Raw genomic sequence first — 19,961 nt, forward strand, 5'->3', positions numbered from 1 at the left:
ATACCAAATTATTAGACAACTGCAGAACACACTGTAAAAATTGTAAGGCAAAATATAATATGTTAGCCCCATATTAGGACCAATTTGGCCTGCTGAGGAAGCATCAGTATTGGTCCTATAAGACTAAGGTAGCAGTGAGCGTGCTAACTAAAAGAAGCCTCAATGAGATAATTTATATTTACATAATGACTTTAGTCTTAAGGTAGGTTTTGACAAACATTGATAAATGTTAATAATATTTTCCAGGTACCAGGTGAACTGAACCAATGACCTAATATGATATCATTACAACTATGATCCAATGATATGTGCAATGAAATGTTAATGGTAGTTTTAATTTAAGTTGTATCATGCAAAATGTTTTACTTTTTTCTCAATTTCAATCGACGGGTAGTGGTAAACTATATTTCTTCGTTTATAATTTCTTCTATTTGAAAGAAATCGTTAGAAAATCTTGGATTATAGGACTTTGAGGAATGTTTCAGTAAATATGTAAGTCACAAACACATTCGAACAATTATGCCGAAAAATCTTAATTTTATTATAGCCCTCATTTATATCTCGGTGAAAATCAAACAAAACTGATAAAGAAAGATGACTCTGAAGAAGGTTGGATGTAAATAATTGTTGGAACATGGGCATACCATTGGGGGGTTAAAGGTTAAAGAACATGGCATACCATATTTAAAAATTTTAAATGCAAAAAGTAGTGTTTTTATTATAGAATGGAAAGTTTGAAAAAGATCCGCTAAATGTTTCAACAGTTTGTCCCATATTTTAACAGTTCCGGGTGAACACTGCCTTGTTCCGGAGACTTTCTGTTTTTATTATTTATTTATTTATATTTTATATTTTTAATAATTTGATAATTTATTTCTTTTTTATATTTTAAACAAATTCAATAAATTATTGTTTGCTTCTAACGCCACCTGTTAACGTATTAACAAAGCATACGTTGTTTACATGATAAACCTGTCAAATTCAAACCGAATATTAATAATAAAATATAAATAAATCATTTGATAGTTGAAATTTAATTATTATATAAACTAAATAGCATGTTTAAAAATAATAATTGTATTTATATTTCCTATTTACTGTTGATTTGTACTGTTCTTGGAGCAGTGTATATTTAGTAGTTCCAAGTACCACAATAAAAACAAAACCAGTTTTAATAAAATTCATAATAGTACGAGTGATTATAAATCTAACCTTGAATTGTTTTTAGAGATTATGATTCTTTCTTGAACTTATAAAAACAGTTTGTTATGTAAGGAAGAATATAAACATGATATAAACATAATATATATATATATATATATATATATATATATATATATATATATATATATATATATATATATATATATATATGTATATATATATATATATATATATATATATATATATATATATATATATATGTATGTATATATTAAAAATAGTCCCAATCCTTGTGCCGCTCTGGACTGTAGTGCTGAACTATATAACTACAATACCTATTTCATAATTTAAAGTACTTTTTATTTCCATTTTGTTTTCTTAAATACAACAATATTCTTAGTATAGATGTTAATAATTTTTATGCCTTTTAATTTTCAGGGACGTCCATGGTATTAATACAGATAATATGGTCCTAGAAATGCCTCACCGACAAACAAAGGCTAGAAGTGGAATACGAGATTTCAAAAATTCGCAAGTAAATACAACTTTTTGAAGGTGCACGGATGCTTTTACCGCAGAACCTTCCAAACTCCCGATAAGATGAAATCGTAGATAACCGAAATTATTGGTAAACATTTCTAGAGATAGGATTTATGAATTTATATAAACAAACATGACTCTTTTGTTTAGAAGATTTATTGTCCCAAGAATGATAATGTAGTTTGCTAATAGATAGGCATCGTTAAAATTGGAGAGGAGAAACAAAAATTTTGTAGGATACGTCATTGTGGCGAGGCCAACTCGTTCGATTTTTGCCAAAAATTGATTGTACGAAGGAAACGAACATCGAGCGAGCTCATTACGGTATTCTTTTGATTTATTACACAATAGTTTATTTTATTCGAATATAAAAAACATACTGAATTTGTTTTATTAAGTGTTTAAAGCCATTTTCTACTTCACTACCTCATAAAACAAAACAAATTGTAAAAAGCTGTTTAGATATTTATGTTATTCTGTTATATATATATATATATATATATATATATATATATATATATATATATATATATATATATATATACAGGGTGGTCCTTAAGTAATTGTACAAACAAAAACCGTAGATTCTGCACTTTAAAATATTACGATTTAAGCCAACTTGCTTTAATAAAATGTTGATATTAAGAAAGATACAGGGTGTTAAAGTGGAAATTTAAAATTTTATTCTTCTCTATAACTTTTACGTTTGTAAATATTTTTGGACAAAAATTTACAGTTGGATGCTTCTAAGTAGGATAAATTATAATTTTATACTTACTTTATTGTAACTAATAGAGGGCGCCACATATGCTACATATGTGGCATAAATTTGCACTTAACTTTTTTGCTCTTTAAGTTAGCTCTATTTGTGTTAAAAAATATTAAAGACACATTATTTTTACAAAGAAAAGATATACCTGTCAGCAACCTGAAAATTCAACCGTTTTCAAGATAAATGCATTTTATAAGTCAGCTGCACAATAATTTTTAGTTTGATATTTGTGCGGTTAAGCACTGAATACTTGTAGATAAGCATAATTCATAGTTTATTTTTATTAAAACAACTTAAAGATGATAAGGTTAAATCACAAAATGCTTTGTTATATGGGCTAAATGTCTTATTGGAGAAAAGATATTTTATCTTCTTCTTTAGGTGCCATGTCCGTATTCAGACGTTGGCCTTCATCATGTTTACAATTTCCCTTTGCTATCGCTTCTTAAGTTTCTATAATGGCGTTGTATTACTTTTTCTCTATTGTAAAATGCTAAAAACCCAAAATATGTGGTTCATGCAAGATGATACACAACCACATTCTAGAGAGAAGGCAGTTAGAACATACTTAAATACAACTTTTCTGAACGTTGGATTGGTCGTGGTAGTCATATTCCTTGGCAATGTGGTGAGATATTGATATAATTATTTAATTTATAAAAAATCCGAAAATAATACTTATTGTTCATTACGTAAATTTTTTACACATTGTTATTAGGACAAATAGAAACTAGAGCACAGGTATTGAATAACACATATGTGTTCTGTTTCATAATACTTTTGCTACAAATCTAACCTGAAAGACTCAGAAATTTTACAAAAACATCATCGTTGTCCTAATAACCGATATTGTTATAAATATAGTAAACACACAGGCAGTTTAGTTCAGCATGATATTAGTTCGTTAGTAAATCATAACAGTCCATTTGTTCGAGATGTAATTACAGTTACTCGTAAGCTGTAACGTAATCATATAAATAAGTAATGTCATCGATATATTCGTCCAGTATACATTGTAGCCACCACATAGCCCCGAATTTAATCCGTTTGATTTTGGTGTATGGGGCGCATTAAAACAACGTGTCTATAAAAATCCCATAAACATTCGCAACCAACTATGGGAAGAAATAAATACTGCTGCAGTTTCTTTAGAACCAATGATGCTATTTAATATGAGACGATCTTTTATGGAATATATTGACAAATGAATTAAAGAAAATGGTGTACGTATCAAACACTTACTTTGACAAAAAGTTATATTATTTATTTTAACTATTTCTTAATTTGGTTTGTAAACAAAATGTTTTGATTCTGACTTTAATTTAACGTAAAACGTAAAATGTTTTATGTAAAATCCTATTATTCTGTTATTTTGTCAAATCCTATTATTAATTATCCTGCTGATATATTTATTTTGTTTAATATTTCGTTAACTATTAACTTTAGTTAAAGGTATTTTATACCAAAATTCAGAAGTATTAATGGTTTTGTCTATTTTTTCTTCGTTGCCTGGAGTAATTGCATTAGAACAGAATTATGCAGCTGATTTTTAAAATGCGATTATCTCGAAAACTATTGGGATTTGAAGTTATTAACAAGTATACCTTATTTTTGTTAAAATAATGTATCTTTTATATTTTTTATCCCAAATATAGGCAACTTAAAGAGCAAACAAGTTATGTGCAAATTTATATCACATATGTAGCATAAGTGGCGCCCTCTATCAGTTACATCAAAGTGTGCATCAAATTATAATTTCTCATATTTAAAAGTATTTAGGTGTAAATTTTTATACATAAATGTTTACAAATATGAAAGTTATAGCGAAAAATATAATTTTAATTTTGCACTTTAACACCCTGTGTCTTTCTTAATATCAACATTTTATTAAAGCAATTTGGCTTAAATCGTAATATTTTAAAGTGTAGAATCTACTGTTTCTTTTTGTACAATTACTTAAGGACCACCCTGTATATATATATATATATATATATATATATATATATATATATATATATATACAGGGTGTAACAAAAAGGTAGGGAGGTCATAAATTAAATCGCGTATTCTGGGACCAAAAATAGTTCGGTTGTACTTAATTTTCCTTAATACAAATGTGCACATAAAAAAGACTCCAAGTGCTCCAGACCAACTGGACCAGTTGGTCTGTGTCGTATTAACTGACAAGAACCGCGTGTTCAAGTCGAGCAAAGAAACATGTTACTCTTATTACTCGTATTATTAACTTATATTTACAATAATTAATATCTACGTTACAGTCAGTTTCAAATTCTGCTTCGCAAGTGTCGTCACACTTTGTGAGTACGATGCGCCTGCACATACCGGTGTAAGTGTATCATGACCCAGACCAAAGACTCTAATTCTGGGGAAATATGTCCAATCAAATTAACCAACAGCCAGATAACATAAAAAAATGTTTTAGTGACGAAAGTACTTTTTCCCTTAATGGAAATATTAACACATACATAATGTCAGGTATTGGAGTGACATAAATCCTCACGCCTTTCGTAAAAAACATCAATTTCCAGAAAAACTAAAGGTTTAAGCAGGTATTTTATGAAACAACATAGTTGGGCCTGTTTTTCTCAATGCTAACTTAAATGATGAAGTGTATCTGGAAATGCTACAAAACGCAATTAGGCCTTAATTCTTAAAATTCTGGAAGATAATCCAGGACAATTCGGCAACTTGGAAATAAAGTTTCAAAAAGTTGGTGCTCCTGTACACTATTATGGTACAGTAAGAAGTTTTCTAGCTGAGAAATATGGATTGGACGACGACGTTCGATAGAATGGCCAGCTCGGTCACCGGATCTCACACCATTAAACTTTTTTCTGTGGGGGTATTTGAAATCTAAGGTTTACGCTAGAGCACCCGAAAGTATTGACATTTTGAAGTAAAAGGAGCACATTTTGAACACTTAATATAAGAACTGGTTCTTAAATCGTTATTAATTAAATGCGAAACTACAATTTTACTATTTATTTAATTTAATTCACCCTTCTAAAACTTTGATCAGTAACGAAATAAAATAATTACTTACATAAAGTTCAAATCCAGCCATAAAACACCAAAAAAAGCGACTAATTTAACTGAATAATTCAGTTTTGCTGTTTTTATTCGCATTAAAACGAGCGAATATATCAAACGATGACGAATTTGTTTATCAATGACCACAACAAAAAGATATAGGAAGTTTCTGATTAAATAGAACAGGCAGATGATACCAATTACAAAATCATCACGTAATTGGATCGTATGTGCACAAAACATTGAATAAGTTATATTTGCTTAAAAGTGGAGACATACACGAAAGGAAAAGCTTGAGTATTCTTCGAAAAACGTCCGGTTGACTGAAAAAAATAATCATTCTCTTACGTTTTTTGCATGGTAGACGTTGTGCGATCATTTTAAGGTCTTCTGTCATTCTGTCATTTGACGTTCTTCATCAGTCTTTCAAGAAATTTCATTTTCTTCCGTGTCTCTATGACATCTTTTTCAAAGCAAATTATATCGTTTTTATGTCTTTATACACGGATCTTGATTTACGTAACTGTCTTTATTTTCTACTTCTAGAATAGTCCACGAGGAGGAGCTTCAAATCAAACAAGATAAGGTTTCTTTAAGACAAGACGCAAAAAAGGCTGGATGAGAAAGGTCAAACACTTTCATTAAAAACTAACGAAAACTTAATCATAAAATACTCCAAATTAGCATCCTATGATCAACTAAGGATAAGAGGTATGAAAGAAAAGATTGTCAGCAAATAATCCCAGAAGGTAAATTCATAAATATTTACATATCAATAATATTATAACGCCCACGTGAGCCATAATTATCTCCCAATCTCCTGGTACATAGGAAAATTATGTCCTATACCCATTCTCCCATCTAATTACCAAAGTTTCCCTTCCCATACCCTACTCTGATGTCGGGCAGCAACATCACCAGTACCAAGATAGAGCGTAAGGCAAATGATCCTGGATCGGTCTATTATTGGATACTCTAAGTTTTAAATTAACCGAACGATTACCGGTATAAGTAATCCCCACTTGCTGGTCAACAACTACGGGTGGAAGAACCGACACGTGGTAGGGCACTTCATTGCCCTGGAGCTGAGAAATTAACTCTGAAGGCGGAAGAGCTAAATTAGTCAACGGCATTGAGATGATTGGTAGTCACCCCATGGCATGGAAAGCCATGGGATGACTACCACAAAAAATCATCATGGACCCACTAGTCGATAATTTACTTAATGGTCATGGAGCTCGGAATCCAAGATTTGGCAGGGGAGGACAATCAGATTTAGACGAAAGGGCCTCATGTCGCCATCAAGGTAAATCAATGTCAAACAAATAAGAATAACTCTATGGCCTTGAAAATTTCCTCAGAACGTACGAAGTTTATACCAATCTGGCAAACTAGATAACACTGTGTCGGAAATGTGCAGAATAATATTAACATACTGGGGCTTGGCGATATATAATGGCCTGAATCAAGAAAATGTAACACCAGAAACGAAGTAGCAATGTACAATTCCGATAACAACAACTCCAATCACAGGCAGTGAGTTGGTATTATAGTTGATAAGAATTCTCAAAAAGCTGTTTGTAGCTTTGTTCCCTACTCGGATCGGGTTTTGATGCTGTCTTTCAACTCTCGTTTAAAACGTAAACTAAATATAATCCAAGTATATGCACCCACTGCAGACAAGGATGAAGACACCATAGGGAACTTCTATCAACAAATTGGCAATATGTTAAAGCTGACTAAAAGACATGATATAAATATTACAGTGGGAGATTTAAACGCTAAAGTGGGCCAAGGAGAAGTGGAGAATTGTGTGGGACGATATGGACTCGGGAACAGGAATGAAGGAGGAGATCGGCTGGTTAATTTCTGTATTAATGAGGAACTCATAATTGCAAATACCTTGTTTAAACTTCCTAAACGTAGATTATACACATGGAGGTCACCAGCTGACAATAACAAAAAATAGTCAGCAATCAAATAGATTATATTATCGTCAACAGAAGATAGGTAAAAATTCTATATCATAAAAAATTTTTTCCAGGGCGGACATATTCTCCGCTCACAATCCGGTTGTTTTGTCGATAAGAGTGAAACTAAAAAATGTAAAGCACCGAAGCTCCAAGAAAATCATGGATACAAGGCGGCTCAAACAAGACATAGGCGGAAACGAAATTTAAAATAAACGAAAACTTAAGGAATGTCGTAGAAGATAATGTAATCACCGAAACAAAACGAAAGAGCCAAGGATCAGAAAACATCAGAGAATATGATCCATGGACGTTATTTATACGTCCATGATATGATCACTTCTACACGGGGTACCAAAGGAGAAAAGAGCGAGCTCAACAAGGTGTTGCCATATTAATACGTAAGAAGATAAGGAAATACATAACTACTTGGGAGGCCATAAACGAGAGAATGATAAAAATGAACCTTACGATTAGAGGACACAAATGCACAATCTTGGGTGTATATGCAGTAAATGATGACGCACCAGTAAACATTAAAAACGATTTTTTTGAGAAATTAAATTTAGAGGTTGCAAAAGTCGGCTCATCTCGAGAAATTATCATCTTGGGAGACTTAAACAGCAGAACTGGAAAAAAAACCTTAACGCAGTTATAGGTCAATTCGGAGAGGACCACGTAAATGATAATGGTACCAGACTAATATCATTATGCGAAGAAAATGAAATGAAAATTGCAAATGGATTTTTTCAACACAGAGACATACACAAATACACATGGACGAAAAATACGAGAGGGTTAAAATCAATCATGTACTACACAATCATTCAACACAAGACAAATATGATTGTACAAGATGGATGAGTATTGAGAGGAGCTACCTGTGGAAGCGATCATCACTTATTAAAAGTTAAGATCACATTTGGAGTAAATAAACCTAAAGAAGAAAAAGAAGGAAGTGAAAGGGAGAAAGAAACACAGAAGAGGTATAACATAATCAGCTTAGAACAAGAAAGCGTGAGAGAATTATACAGAAATAGATTAAATCAAAAGTTGGAAAATTTGGAAACAATTTAATAATAATGAAGAACATTACACTCACATAAAAAGGTGTCTCCAGCAGGCAGCAACAGAAGCCATTGGATACCAAATCCAAAATCAAAGAAAACTTCCATATTGGTTTGACGAAGAAACAGAACAAGAAATAAAGAAGTAAAGAGACCAATATCAAAAATTCTTAAATACAAAGAATATAACGGATAAAAATCTACAAGGAGTCTCAAGCTAAAGTACGAAAAATGATATGTCGGAAGAAAAATGAAGCATGGCAACAAAAGAAACACAGAAAGTTGGAGAGTCTTAAAATCTTTACCACAAGATAAGAAGAGAGAATTACTAAAAAATTACCGCGGTAAAGAGAGAAAGAGTGAGTTGATTACCGACTGAATGAAATTATTTTGCTTACATCACGCAAAATTATATATTTGCTCAATTAAATTCAGTATTATGAGATTTTAATCAAATTAGATTGGTCTATTAAAATACATATACTTATAATTCCAATTTGTATAAGTTAAAATTCCTTAATTGGCTTGACCTTCTTGTAATAACAACAATAATAACATTTAAAATAATATTAAAAAATTGTTACTCACAGAAGAAAACAACTTTGCAATAAGTAGAAACAGCTGAAATGTTGGCAAAAGAAATATTTTTTAGTTTTAATCTTTTAGATCTTTTTCATAGATATTTCCCATCAAAGTAATGATTTTGTTTCGTTAAAAATTATAATATCTATATAGTTTTTTGGCATAGATCTTTCAAATTTCAAAAACAATAATAACAATAAGAATAAATTTCGATACTGTTCAAATTATAGTATTTTAGATACATCTCTGTGAAAATAGTCAAATACTTTATGCAAATAAAACGCTACTACCAATAGTCTAGGCGGGATCTGTTTTGGATTGGACATTTTCCATAGGAAGCTATTTTTTTGCTGGAATCCCTTCAGGATGTGCCCAATATCGATAATCACGGTATGCGCCAGTCGCAAACCCTGTGCTAAATTTTTTATTTAACAAAATCTGAAAACAATTGAAAATTTCTCATTTTTTTGCTCCTACTTTCGTTTATAATTCGGAAAATATTGATCCTAAAGAAAAAATTATAAGAAGTAAAAAGTTTCGTTATTCAATTTTACACAATATTTCGTTAGCTAAAAATTGAAAATTTAATGTTTATTGATGAAAAAATAGCAATAATGGGAAAAAAAAGTACAAAAAAATGAAGTTAATCCTTTAAATGTTTTCGACTTTCTAAACTTGACTTACAAGCTCCATATTCCGCCTAGAAAAACTTCTTAATATGTTTAAAACGTGTGCTAAATTTTGTTAAGATCGGTCGGATAGGTTTTGCATAATAATTTTGCAATTCAGCCTACTGGAAAAAAAATCGCAAATTTTCAAATTTATAGTAGGCCCTAAATAAGCCTCTCAGATAGTTGCAAATTTTTTTACATATAAAGGAAGGCACAAACTTTCAAACGCTTTTTGTAAAATTCAAATCGGTTCACTAGGAGAGCCTAGAAATTTTTTTAAAATTTTAAACATTTTTTATATATATATTAGGCTTATAAACAAATTGAATAACTTTACGAGCTTTAAACATATTAATTTCAAAATTTATACACTTAAAGAATATTAAAAGACGCTTCTTTAAAAAAAAAAGATACATTCGGCTTACTGGTTGCCGAGATATTGAAGGTCAAAGTTGGCATACATTTGCCGTGTAACCATAAGTGATAGAGGGCTCGTTTTTAAACAAGTACCCTCGCCTTGTCAAGTACTGTTTATATGAAAAGTTTTACGTAATGCGCTTCATGGCAACATCCATAAAAAAGCCAAATAAAAAACCGTTTTCGCGTAAAATGTCGCTCGGAATGCATGAGAGGTGGTGGTGGGGGACATTCACTCGAAATGTAAATCGGCGAGTTCAAAATCATAGCGCGCGCTAAAAATTGCATTACCTCGGCTTCTTGTTAACAAATTTTGCTCTTTTTTTTTAATTGATGTCTCGGACCACAAGGATTTCAAATATATTTTCAAATACCATTTTTAATTGCAAATTGGGAAATTTACAATAAACAATTGTATGTTAAACAAGAAATTGCATTTTTTCTTCATGCATTTTTTTTGAGCTTGCAATTTATACATTGAAGTAAATTGTTACTTTTAGTAAACAAATATGTATTTATAAATTGTTAATAAATAATTTAAATAGTTAAAACAAAGGCGAACGAAAAAAAATTTTTTTTTTTTTTCAGAAATAAACTTTATTTTGACTCAATCTTCAATAATTTTTTTTAAGTCTTTCTTTTTTTGGAAGGACAAGAATCTTCAGGTCTTATTTCTTCCTCAAAACCTTCATTTTCCACTTCAATATCTTCATCCTCGATCTGTAAATTTAATGTTTCTTCTCCTTCATCTGTAGCTTTATCTTGTGCCTCTAGAAAATCTAAGGAATCCATTTTTGAACAAAGTTTTTTACATTTGCAACTAATATTTCTGAATAATCAGTGAGTCAGGTAGTAATACCTGCTCAGTTTGTATTGGCTCAAGACCATTTTGAGTTAGTTCCCACCCCCACTCAGTAGCATTCAGGTTATTTCCAAGCCACTGCTGTACTTGGAAATATACACGAAGCGGGTGTTGCTCAGCTGCAGATTGTGTTGGTGGCAGCATGAACAATTGAAAATTTTTATTTTTGCAACCTTTATTAAAGCACAAGTAGCGAATTTTATTCAATGTAAAATCGCAATTTGAGTGGCCCATATACAATGCCGATATAATTTTACATCCGCTGCGTTTAATTTCTTCCTTAGTGGCACTTTTTTCATTAAAAATGGTTGCTTCTTGCGATATATCATTATTTGTTGAAAACAATTTAACAATTTTGCTTTTTCCTTGATAAAAAAATGCAGAGGTTGTATTACAACCTCATAAATTTTGAAATTGATATGTTTAAAGCTCGTAAAGTTTCGTAAAGTTCTAGGCTCTCCTAGTAAACCGATTTTAATTTTACAAAAAGTGTTTGAAAGTTTAAGCCTTTCTTTATATGTAAAAAAATTTGCAACTATCTAAGAGGCTTATTTGGGGCCTACTATAAATTTGAAAATTTGCGATTTTTTTCCAGTAGGCTGGATTGCAAAATTATTATGCAAAACCTATCCGACCGATCTTAACAAAATTTAGCACACGTTTTAAACATATTAAAAAGTTTTTTTAGGCGGAATATGGAGCTTGTAAGTCAAGTTTAAAAAGTCGAAAACATTTAAAGGATTAACTTCATTTTTTTGTACTTTTTTTCCAATTATTGCTTTTTTTTAACAATAAACATTAAATTTTCAATTTTTAGCTAACGAAATATTGTGTAAAATTGAATAGCGAAACTTTTTACTTCTTATAATTTTTTCTTTAGGATCAATATTTTCCGAATTATAAACGAAAATAGGAGCAAAAAAATGAGAAATTTTCAATTGTTTTCAGATTTTGTTAAATAAAAAATTTAGCACAGGGTTTGCGACTGGCGCATATCGTGATTATCGATATTGGGTACATCCTGAAGGGATTCCAGCAAAAAAATAGCTTCCTATGGAAAATGTCCATTATGGTCTGAATTTCTACAGATCCCGCCTAGTCTAAAAGTCAGAATCGATGATGAACTATAAAAGCAGGATTGCCACAGTGCAACAAACAGCGCTCTGAGACCTTTCCCTACAAATTCTTAAAATTCACTATTGATTTCGCGCTTTTTGATTTTTGACGATAGAATACTCTGATCAAAAGATATCGAATTTTTACCGCCGACTTGATACAAATTGTATTTAAAATTGATTCTGCGCGCGTAGCCTCGTTGCTTCAAACGACATTTTTGAGAGAACGGTTTATTTTACATAAAAAGTGCCAATGAACATTTTTATTGAAAATTGTCTCAGCTACATTTTTTATTTGAAATATCTTTTTCTACGACTCACAGACTCTTGGTAAATCGATTTTTTCCGTTCATTCCGTAGCAGTTCCAGTAGCAGTTGCAGTGATACTCTTAATTCTAATAATGGGAGTCTTATTCACGAGCATAACCTACCAGCGCAACCTATAACTAAACGGAGAGAGATCCAACAAACCTGGAAAAAGAATGTTGCTATACACGGTTCACAATTTGTCGATAGCTCACTACAAGTTTAACCCTAATTAGAGAGCTGAAATACAGAGAGGATAGGTAATACGATATAATAGTAAAAACCAACCTGAAACTGACGGTTTAAGATGTTTTTGACTAACCCACCTTGTAGCTGAAGGAATACAATACCTTATAATCCTATTACGAGGGTATTTTGAATGGTTCCAGATGTGTTACACCAGTGTCGTAGAGTATATGATTGAAACATTTTTTGAACTAAATAAATATATTTTTTAAATTGTACTTATGTAAATTGTATTTTTTAATAAAACTTCTTTATTTTATTCAAAAATAAAAAGTTTCTTGCCATTTGTAAAAGATACATTTATTTAATTAAGGGGAAAGGCGCAAAATGTCGCCTGGCATAATTTCCAATGTGTTTTAAATGTATCCATTATTTTCGAATCCGTAGAAAACTAATAAATATTTTTGAAAAATTTAAACGCAGAATGAAAGATTACATTATTACTGAGGGCAGAAAGTCCCTGAAAACTTCTACAATGTTTATTTTAATATGTTATGTAACAGGGGTGAAAATAAAAGAGAAAATATAGTATAATTTTTAATTGAAAATATTGCATGCAAAAGAAACTTTTTATTTATTCTAATAAATACTTCATTCTGCCTTTAATTTTTCAAAAATGCTGTTTAGTTTTCTCAGGATTTGAAAAAAAAATGGATACATTTAAAACACATTGAACATTTTGACAGGCGACATTTTGCGCCTTTCCCCTTTAATACCTTACGATTACAACTATTATTACTTACCTTATATAATTACGATTAGAAAACTATTCAAATTCAAAATAAATAGGATCAACTTCGGAATCCGAGTCATCTTGAGGGTTAATAATTAGCGGTTGTGTCTCTACGGTCGCATCAATTATGTTATCAAGATCCCACATTTTTTGTTCTTCTTCTATTACATGCCTTACTGCATCTTTCCAGTTTTGTTCTGTAATATGTTGTAAAGACTCGTATAACAATTCACGTACAGCTTGTATTTTATATAACGTATTTTTTTTAGCCACATAACTTTTCATTTGTGCCCAAATGAGTTCAATTGGATTTATTTCGCAGTGGTAGGGTGGAAGTCTAAGGACTGTAATGTTTCGCCTTTCCGCCATTTTGTCAACTACGTATTCCTTGAACTTAGATTTGTGTTGCCGGGCAATTTTTAGAAGTTCTGCTTTTACCATTCCATCTTCGTAAGGCAGATACTTATTCCGCAGCCAGTCAAGAATATCCTGTTTCTTCCACGAAGTCGTTGGAAGTCTTTCTACTAGTCGTGAATGATAAGGTGCATTATCTAATACTATAATTGAATTTGGTGGTATGTGTTCAATCATCTGCTCAAAATACTCTTCGAAAACATCAGCTGTCATCTCCTCGTGATAGTCTTTTGTGCTTTTGGACTGACATTCCAACAAACCATGCTTAACAAATCCTTTTTCACTGCCAATGTGAGAAATTATTAATCTACTGCCTTTACCAGAAGGTGGGGAGATACCAGTAGACCAACCTTCCATAAAGGCTTGCCTGGAGCTTAATATATTTTTATCTGACCAAATTTTTTTTAGAGTATGACCTGAGTTTACCCACGTTTCATCCTGGTAGAAGATGTGCCTTCCTTCAGCCCGGAATTTTCGTATGGATCTTAGATAATTTCTTCTCCAACATATTATCTCCTCCCGGTCAAGCAAAAGTGATTTTCGGTCTGATTTCTCCCACCGGAAATTTAATTCTTTTAAAACTTGCAACAATTTAGTTCGTCCGATATGAGGCAAATCCGGGTCGTCTCTAACTTCTTGTAAAATTTTGTTTAGGTTTGGTATTTCTTTTTTGAAAAAAAATCCATGAATTTTCCTTCGAATACCATTTTTGGCAAATTCATCAATTTCAATAGGCTTTTTCCCTCTCTTTAAGTGTTCGTTTGTGTTTAGGTTAGCTATACCGTGTTTTTTTCTTTCTGATAGGAACCTATATATAGTTGACTCTACTACGCCAGTCATGTTGGCACAACTTTCGACTATGTTGCGAACAGTGTTTGTGGGATTCTGAGAAACCAGAGCATCGTGAACATTCAGGACAATAGTCTTCTCTCTTGGTGAATAGACAGACTTACTGACTGTGCGCAACAGTACCGGTGTAAAACTTGATGATGTTGATGATGAAGCCATCACAAACAATCCAACAAAACGAGCACGAGCGAAAGGTACGTATATGTTCGTAGGTATATGGAATAAAAAATCACTCACGCACTGCATATAATTCGCAAAAGAAATATTCGAGACGCTAATTACTGCCGTAGACGCGGACACACCGACGAGCCGTAAATTACATGCGATCAAAAACGTACTAAACAAAAAAATTGTTTTCGTTCGTAATAACTTCACCCTTTTAAGTTAAGTTTCGAATATAAACTGAACAAACGAGGCACGTGGCCAAAGCATACCCATTATATTATTAAAAATCTGGGGAATTCCATCCTAATTATCTTGCAACGAATAGTACCTTCGGATATGAATTCCAGGTTTTCTAGTAAAGTGATTAAACGCGAAGATTAGTATTGAAATATCCAAAGAGATAAGGTATTCTTATTTACAAAATTGTTAATGGTTAAATTCTTATTTTTATTAATATAATATAATTACATAACATTAGCCGTGAAAGTTTTAATTGTTTTTTTGCTAAATATATTAGTATTAAAATATTATTAATATTATATATATATATATATATATATATATATATATATATATATATATATAACAGTATTCAAAAATATTTCAGTATAGCACATTTCGTGCTCACAACAATTTATGAACGGAGAATAAGCGATTGAAAAACTCTGGCCAAACGTATATCTCAATAAAGACAAAAAAACTAAATCAAGGTAAAACAATGGGACCTACATGTACCTCAAAATGTCGGTTGTCCTGTGCTGCAAAATTTTCTGAACAAAAAAGGACGGAAATGTTTGAATCTAACTGGAACTTGGAGAGTATAGAAAGGCAACGGGGTTGTTTAAACGCTTGTACAAGAACACCAAAATGTGCTTACCGCCGCATAAAGACTAACAAAAAGTACGACAAAAAAGAAAACACTGCATATTACTTGCTTAATGAGAATAAAGAGATCCGCGTCTGTAAAACTTTTCTGATCAACACTTTACGTATCACACAACGGATTATAAGGACTATTATCGACGGCAAAGCTCAGAATAATGGCTTTATTCCGCCTGTTCAACGAGGAAAATACGGAAAACAATGTACATTGAAACCTAAAGCTAAACAAGCAGTAAAGGATCATATCGAATCAATTCCAAAGGTTGACGGTCACTATCTCAAGGCTAGTACTAGCAGACAATTCATTGATGGAGGTTTGACAGTGGCAGAATTACATAGAAATTATTCCAGAATTTAAAAACAACAAAACTATTGTGAACTACTAAGCTTACTCACGGATTTTCAACCAAGATTTTAACATTGGTTTTTTCAAACCCAAAAAAGATCGGTGCGATGAGTGTGAAGCATACGAAAATGCTTCTGAAGAAGAAAAAAATAAATTACGTGACAATTTCAAATTGCACTAGAAAGAAAAAAGCTTATAAGTACACATGAGAACCACAGGGATATGAAAAGATGTCATGAACCTGACAACAACACAACTGTTTTCATCTATGACTTACAAGCGGTGTTACCATTTCCTTTTGGCAAATCAAGCACTTTTTACTACAAATAAAGACTGAATTGTTATAATTTAACGATATCTAATGCAAACAAGTAAGACACAACCTGTTATTTTTGGCATGAAGGATTGGGCAATAGAGGAGCCATCGAAATAGGGTCGTGTGTGTATAAATACTTAGAGCAGATTGCATTTGAAAAACCAGGTTGCGATGTCAATATTTACTCTAACAATTGCTGTGGTCAGTAAAAGAATAGGTTTGTTTTTGCAATGTACCACTATGCAGTGAGTCACTTAAATATTAACTCCATTCAACACAACTTCTTGATTCGAGGCCACACGTAGAACGAAGGTGATACAGCTCAGTCAGTAATAGAAAAATCTGTAACTAGAGCCAAAAATCATGGATGTATTTACGTTCCCGATCAATACATTTCCGTAATTCGTGAAAAGCCAAAAAGACTGGCAAACCGTTTGTGGTAAATGAAATCAACTTTAGCCATTTCTTCGATTTGAAATCGCTTAAATAGAACATAAACGTTAATATGGCGAAAACTGTCAATGGTAGTGTTATCAAGACCGGTGACATCAAAAGAATTTGATTTACAAAAAATTCTGAAAATTACCAATATCGAACCACATACAAAATTGAAAATTGGGAGAAAGCAAAAGCTATTGTTCAACCCAAACAATTAAGCGATAATAGAAGCAATCGCAAGCTTACAACAACAAAACATCAATTTCAAAATGTAAAAAGAGTGATTTACTGCAATTATTGGAGGCTAATCCCATGCCAATATACTATGAAAGATTTTATAATAATTTAATTTAATTTTTGTTATTAATAGAAAAGTTACTATGTAGAATTTAGAAATTTTGTTACACTTTTGTTCTACTTGAATAAATATTTTTTTAGAAATGTATGATTTTGTGTTTTATTCATTTTGACATAATTGACAGATAAATTATGTTCTAGACTCATAATGTCAGTTCTACGAGGGTAGTAATTTTTAAACGTATATATTTTTATAATAATAATTAGTGAGATGTTTACTGTTATTTTAAAATAAAGTTTAAAGTTATAGTCTGCCTTCGAGAAGCTTCCGGATGTATCGACCGGGATAGAATCGAAGCGTTAATGCAAGTGAATAGAGATGGACTATTCCAGAATATTCTAGTACATAATAACTTAAGGTTATTGAAAAGACTCGCTATTGCCTTGGAACATGAAACAGCTAGTCAAACTTCACGGAGCCATCGAGTAAGAATCATTGAAGAAGGCGACGAACCAAACATTGAACGTCTGGAAGAAATGGTACGAAAAGTAGTTCGTAACACGATGCCGAAGTGACGCGGGCCCAGATGTTGGAATTTAGGTGACGTAGGTCACATTTGCCGTAATTGCAATTGTTATAAAGTTAAGCAAGGAAAGTAGAAAAAAATCGATATTTTTAGTCATTTTTAAATATTTTAATTTTTTTATTAATATTCCCGACCTATTTGAGAGGGAGGATACGTCAATTATTATTATTGAAGTTATTTATTCGTTTTTTATAGATACGCCCTTTTCTAGTCAGACTACGGATCCAATTGCATCATCTCAACATGATACAATGATTGGTACTACACTGTAAGATCAAAGTAAATCAATTCCACGCTAAAAATGATTACTACAAGAAAAACTACTAGACAAGAGTCTAAAAATTCTCATTAAGGACATTCTAATATCTAACACATCAGAAGTTGAGTATTTAGGACTTCACGCTTTTTAAGAACACATAAAAAGCAATACGACGGAACTAGAGTTTAAGTTAAAAATATGAATCGGTTAATAAAAGTGCCAGCTATCCCTTGGAATTATTTTTTATCCCAAAAAACAGCATTTTTGGAAATTATACCGTAGCCTTACTGCTTGAACATTACGTCAACAATTTAAAATGAATATATTATTACAGATATACATTTAAAATATTTGCCAAGGCAATACCTTTTTATTATTACATACATACAAAAATAAATAACAATATTGTGTATTTTTTGCTGATTGTTTGCATGTTTTACTTACAGAACCACTTCCAAGATCACCATGATGGAAATGTGGATACAATTTTTGCATCACTGCACATTCAGAACACTTCCGAATTGACAAACCGACTCAACAACGACTAATCATAACTTTATTTAAAACACAAGATATGCTTTATGTATTTTTGCAATTTGCACCTGACATACTAATTGTTTGTAAACATAATTTAGGCTACGTAGTATGTGTTAAGAATTATTCAGGCATTTTTATCACTACTTAAGTTTAAATATCTCCAGTATGGTTAACATTTAGTGAATTAGTGAAATGTTAAAAAACAGTGCTATTTATTGTTAAATCATTTTGTGTAATTTTTAAACTTTTTCCATAAGTTATTAGTGTATGTCTTAAAGAAGATAAGCCCCGGGTTATTGAGTTCCATTCAGTCGAATTATCTGGGGCAGCATTTGAAATTAGCTTATTTTTCAAAAAATTAAATTTCGAAAAAACTATTCAACCAATCTGTCTCATCATTTGTACACAATTCAAACATGATAATAACCTCAAGTTCAAATACATTAAATAAATTTTAATAAATAATACAAAAAGTTATAACAATATTCAAAAACAGCGATTTTGTTGTTGATTTTACAAGAACTTTTTTGTTTATTAACCGATTTTAATATAGCATATCTCATTTTGTGTATCTTTTTTTCTGAAAAAGTTATCTGTTGAATTCAAATCTCTAAATAAACAAGTTTTTAAGTTATGGCCAATATAATGAGTTTGACGTTTTGATTTTTTATTTAAAAATAGATTCACTAAAAAATTGATGAATCCCTAGATGACTAGATGAGAGTCTTTTTGTAATATCTCATACTACACATTTCAAATTTGATTGATTTATTCTATAATATTTTTGTAATTTAAAACAGGAACTGAATATTGTATTTACAAAAGAAAACAAATTAATATAAAAAAGAATAAAAAATTAACTTTTGAGAATCCATTTTGCAGAAATTTTTCTTATATCCAAAATCAGTGTAAATTCGTTTTAGCTCAGTTCAACTGTCTGATAAATTCATGCCATGAACTAGGTATATTGATATTTACGGGGGTGGACACAAAAACTGGCCTCTCTATCAGTTTTTATTTTTCAATGGAAAAGTTACCTCTTTTGAATCTTGCAATCCAATTTCTAAAGATCACATGTGAAGGACATTGATCACCAAGTGTATTAAGCATACCTACATAAATCTGCTTATGTTTTAACTCTTTAAAATACATACAAACAAAATAATCTTCACAATTTTGTTACCTTTTTTTTATATTCATTGTGCAACTCTAGTTGCACAACTCTAAACTTTGTTGCTACAATAGGGCAATATTTTCTTCACAATATCACAAGTAGGCCTCCAGAACTATGCCGTGACTGCCAGTGGCAAAGAAAAGGCAAGAATAAGTCTTATTTTGTTTAGAATGGGATCATACTGGTCTGTCAGAAGTCCCT

At 31.3% G+C, this 19,961-nt stretch overlaps 1 protein-coding gene and 1 long non-coding RNA gene across 11 annotated transcripts in view; one reads left to right on the plus strand and one right to left on the minus strand.

The window, feature by feature from the left end:
• LOC140440239 (uncharacterized) overlaps positions 1–19,027 on the plus strand; it is a 28,912-nt gene extending 9,885 nt beyond the window's left edge. The window contains exons 2-5 of one of the 2 annotated variants that reach the window (XR_011950800.1): positions 1,603–1,792; positions 1,855–2,028; positions 6,074–6,276; positions 18,496–19,027. This is a non-coding gene — a long non-coding RNA (uncharacterized lncRNA). Of the gene's footprint in view, positions 1–1,602; positions 2,029–6,073; positions 6,277–18,495 lie in introns of both variants that reach the window. The other variant, XR_011950799.1, reaches the window with a different exon arrangement.
• Positions 1–19,961, minus strand: part of Arms (Ankyrin repeat-rich membrane spanning) — a 168,671-nt gene that overhangs the window by 129,654 nt on the left and 19,056 nt on the right. Inside the window, exon 1 of one of the 9 annotated variants that reach the window (XM_072530598.1) lies at positions 18,494–18,604. The exons of 7 other annotated variants lie outside the window; for them this stretch is intronic. In XM_072530598.1, the coding sequence (XP_072386699.1) occupies positions 18,494–18,544 (51 nt within the window). In that variant the 5' untranslated portion in view covers positions 18,545–18,604. Of the gene's footprint in view, positions 1–5,540; positions 5,563–18,493; positions 18,605–19,961 lie in introns of those variants that run through there. One more of the 9 variants, XM_072530602.1, reaches the window with a different exon arrangement.

The sequence above is a fragment of the Diabrotica undecimpunctata genome, chromosome 4 (genome assembly GCF_040954645.1).
Source record: "Diabrotica undecimpunctata isolate CICGRU chromosome 4, icDiaUnde3, whole genome shotgun sequence".
Taxonomy (NCBI): domain Eukaryota; kingdom Metazoa; phylum Arthropoda; class Insecta; order Coleoptera; family Chrysomelidae; genus Diabrotica; species Diabrotica undecimpunctata.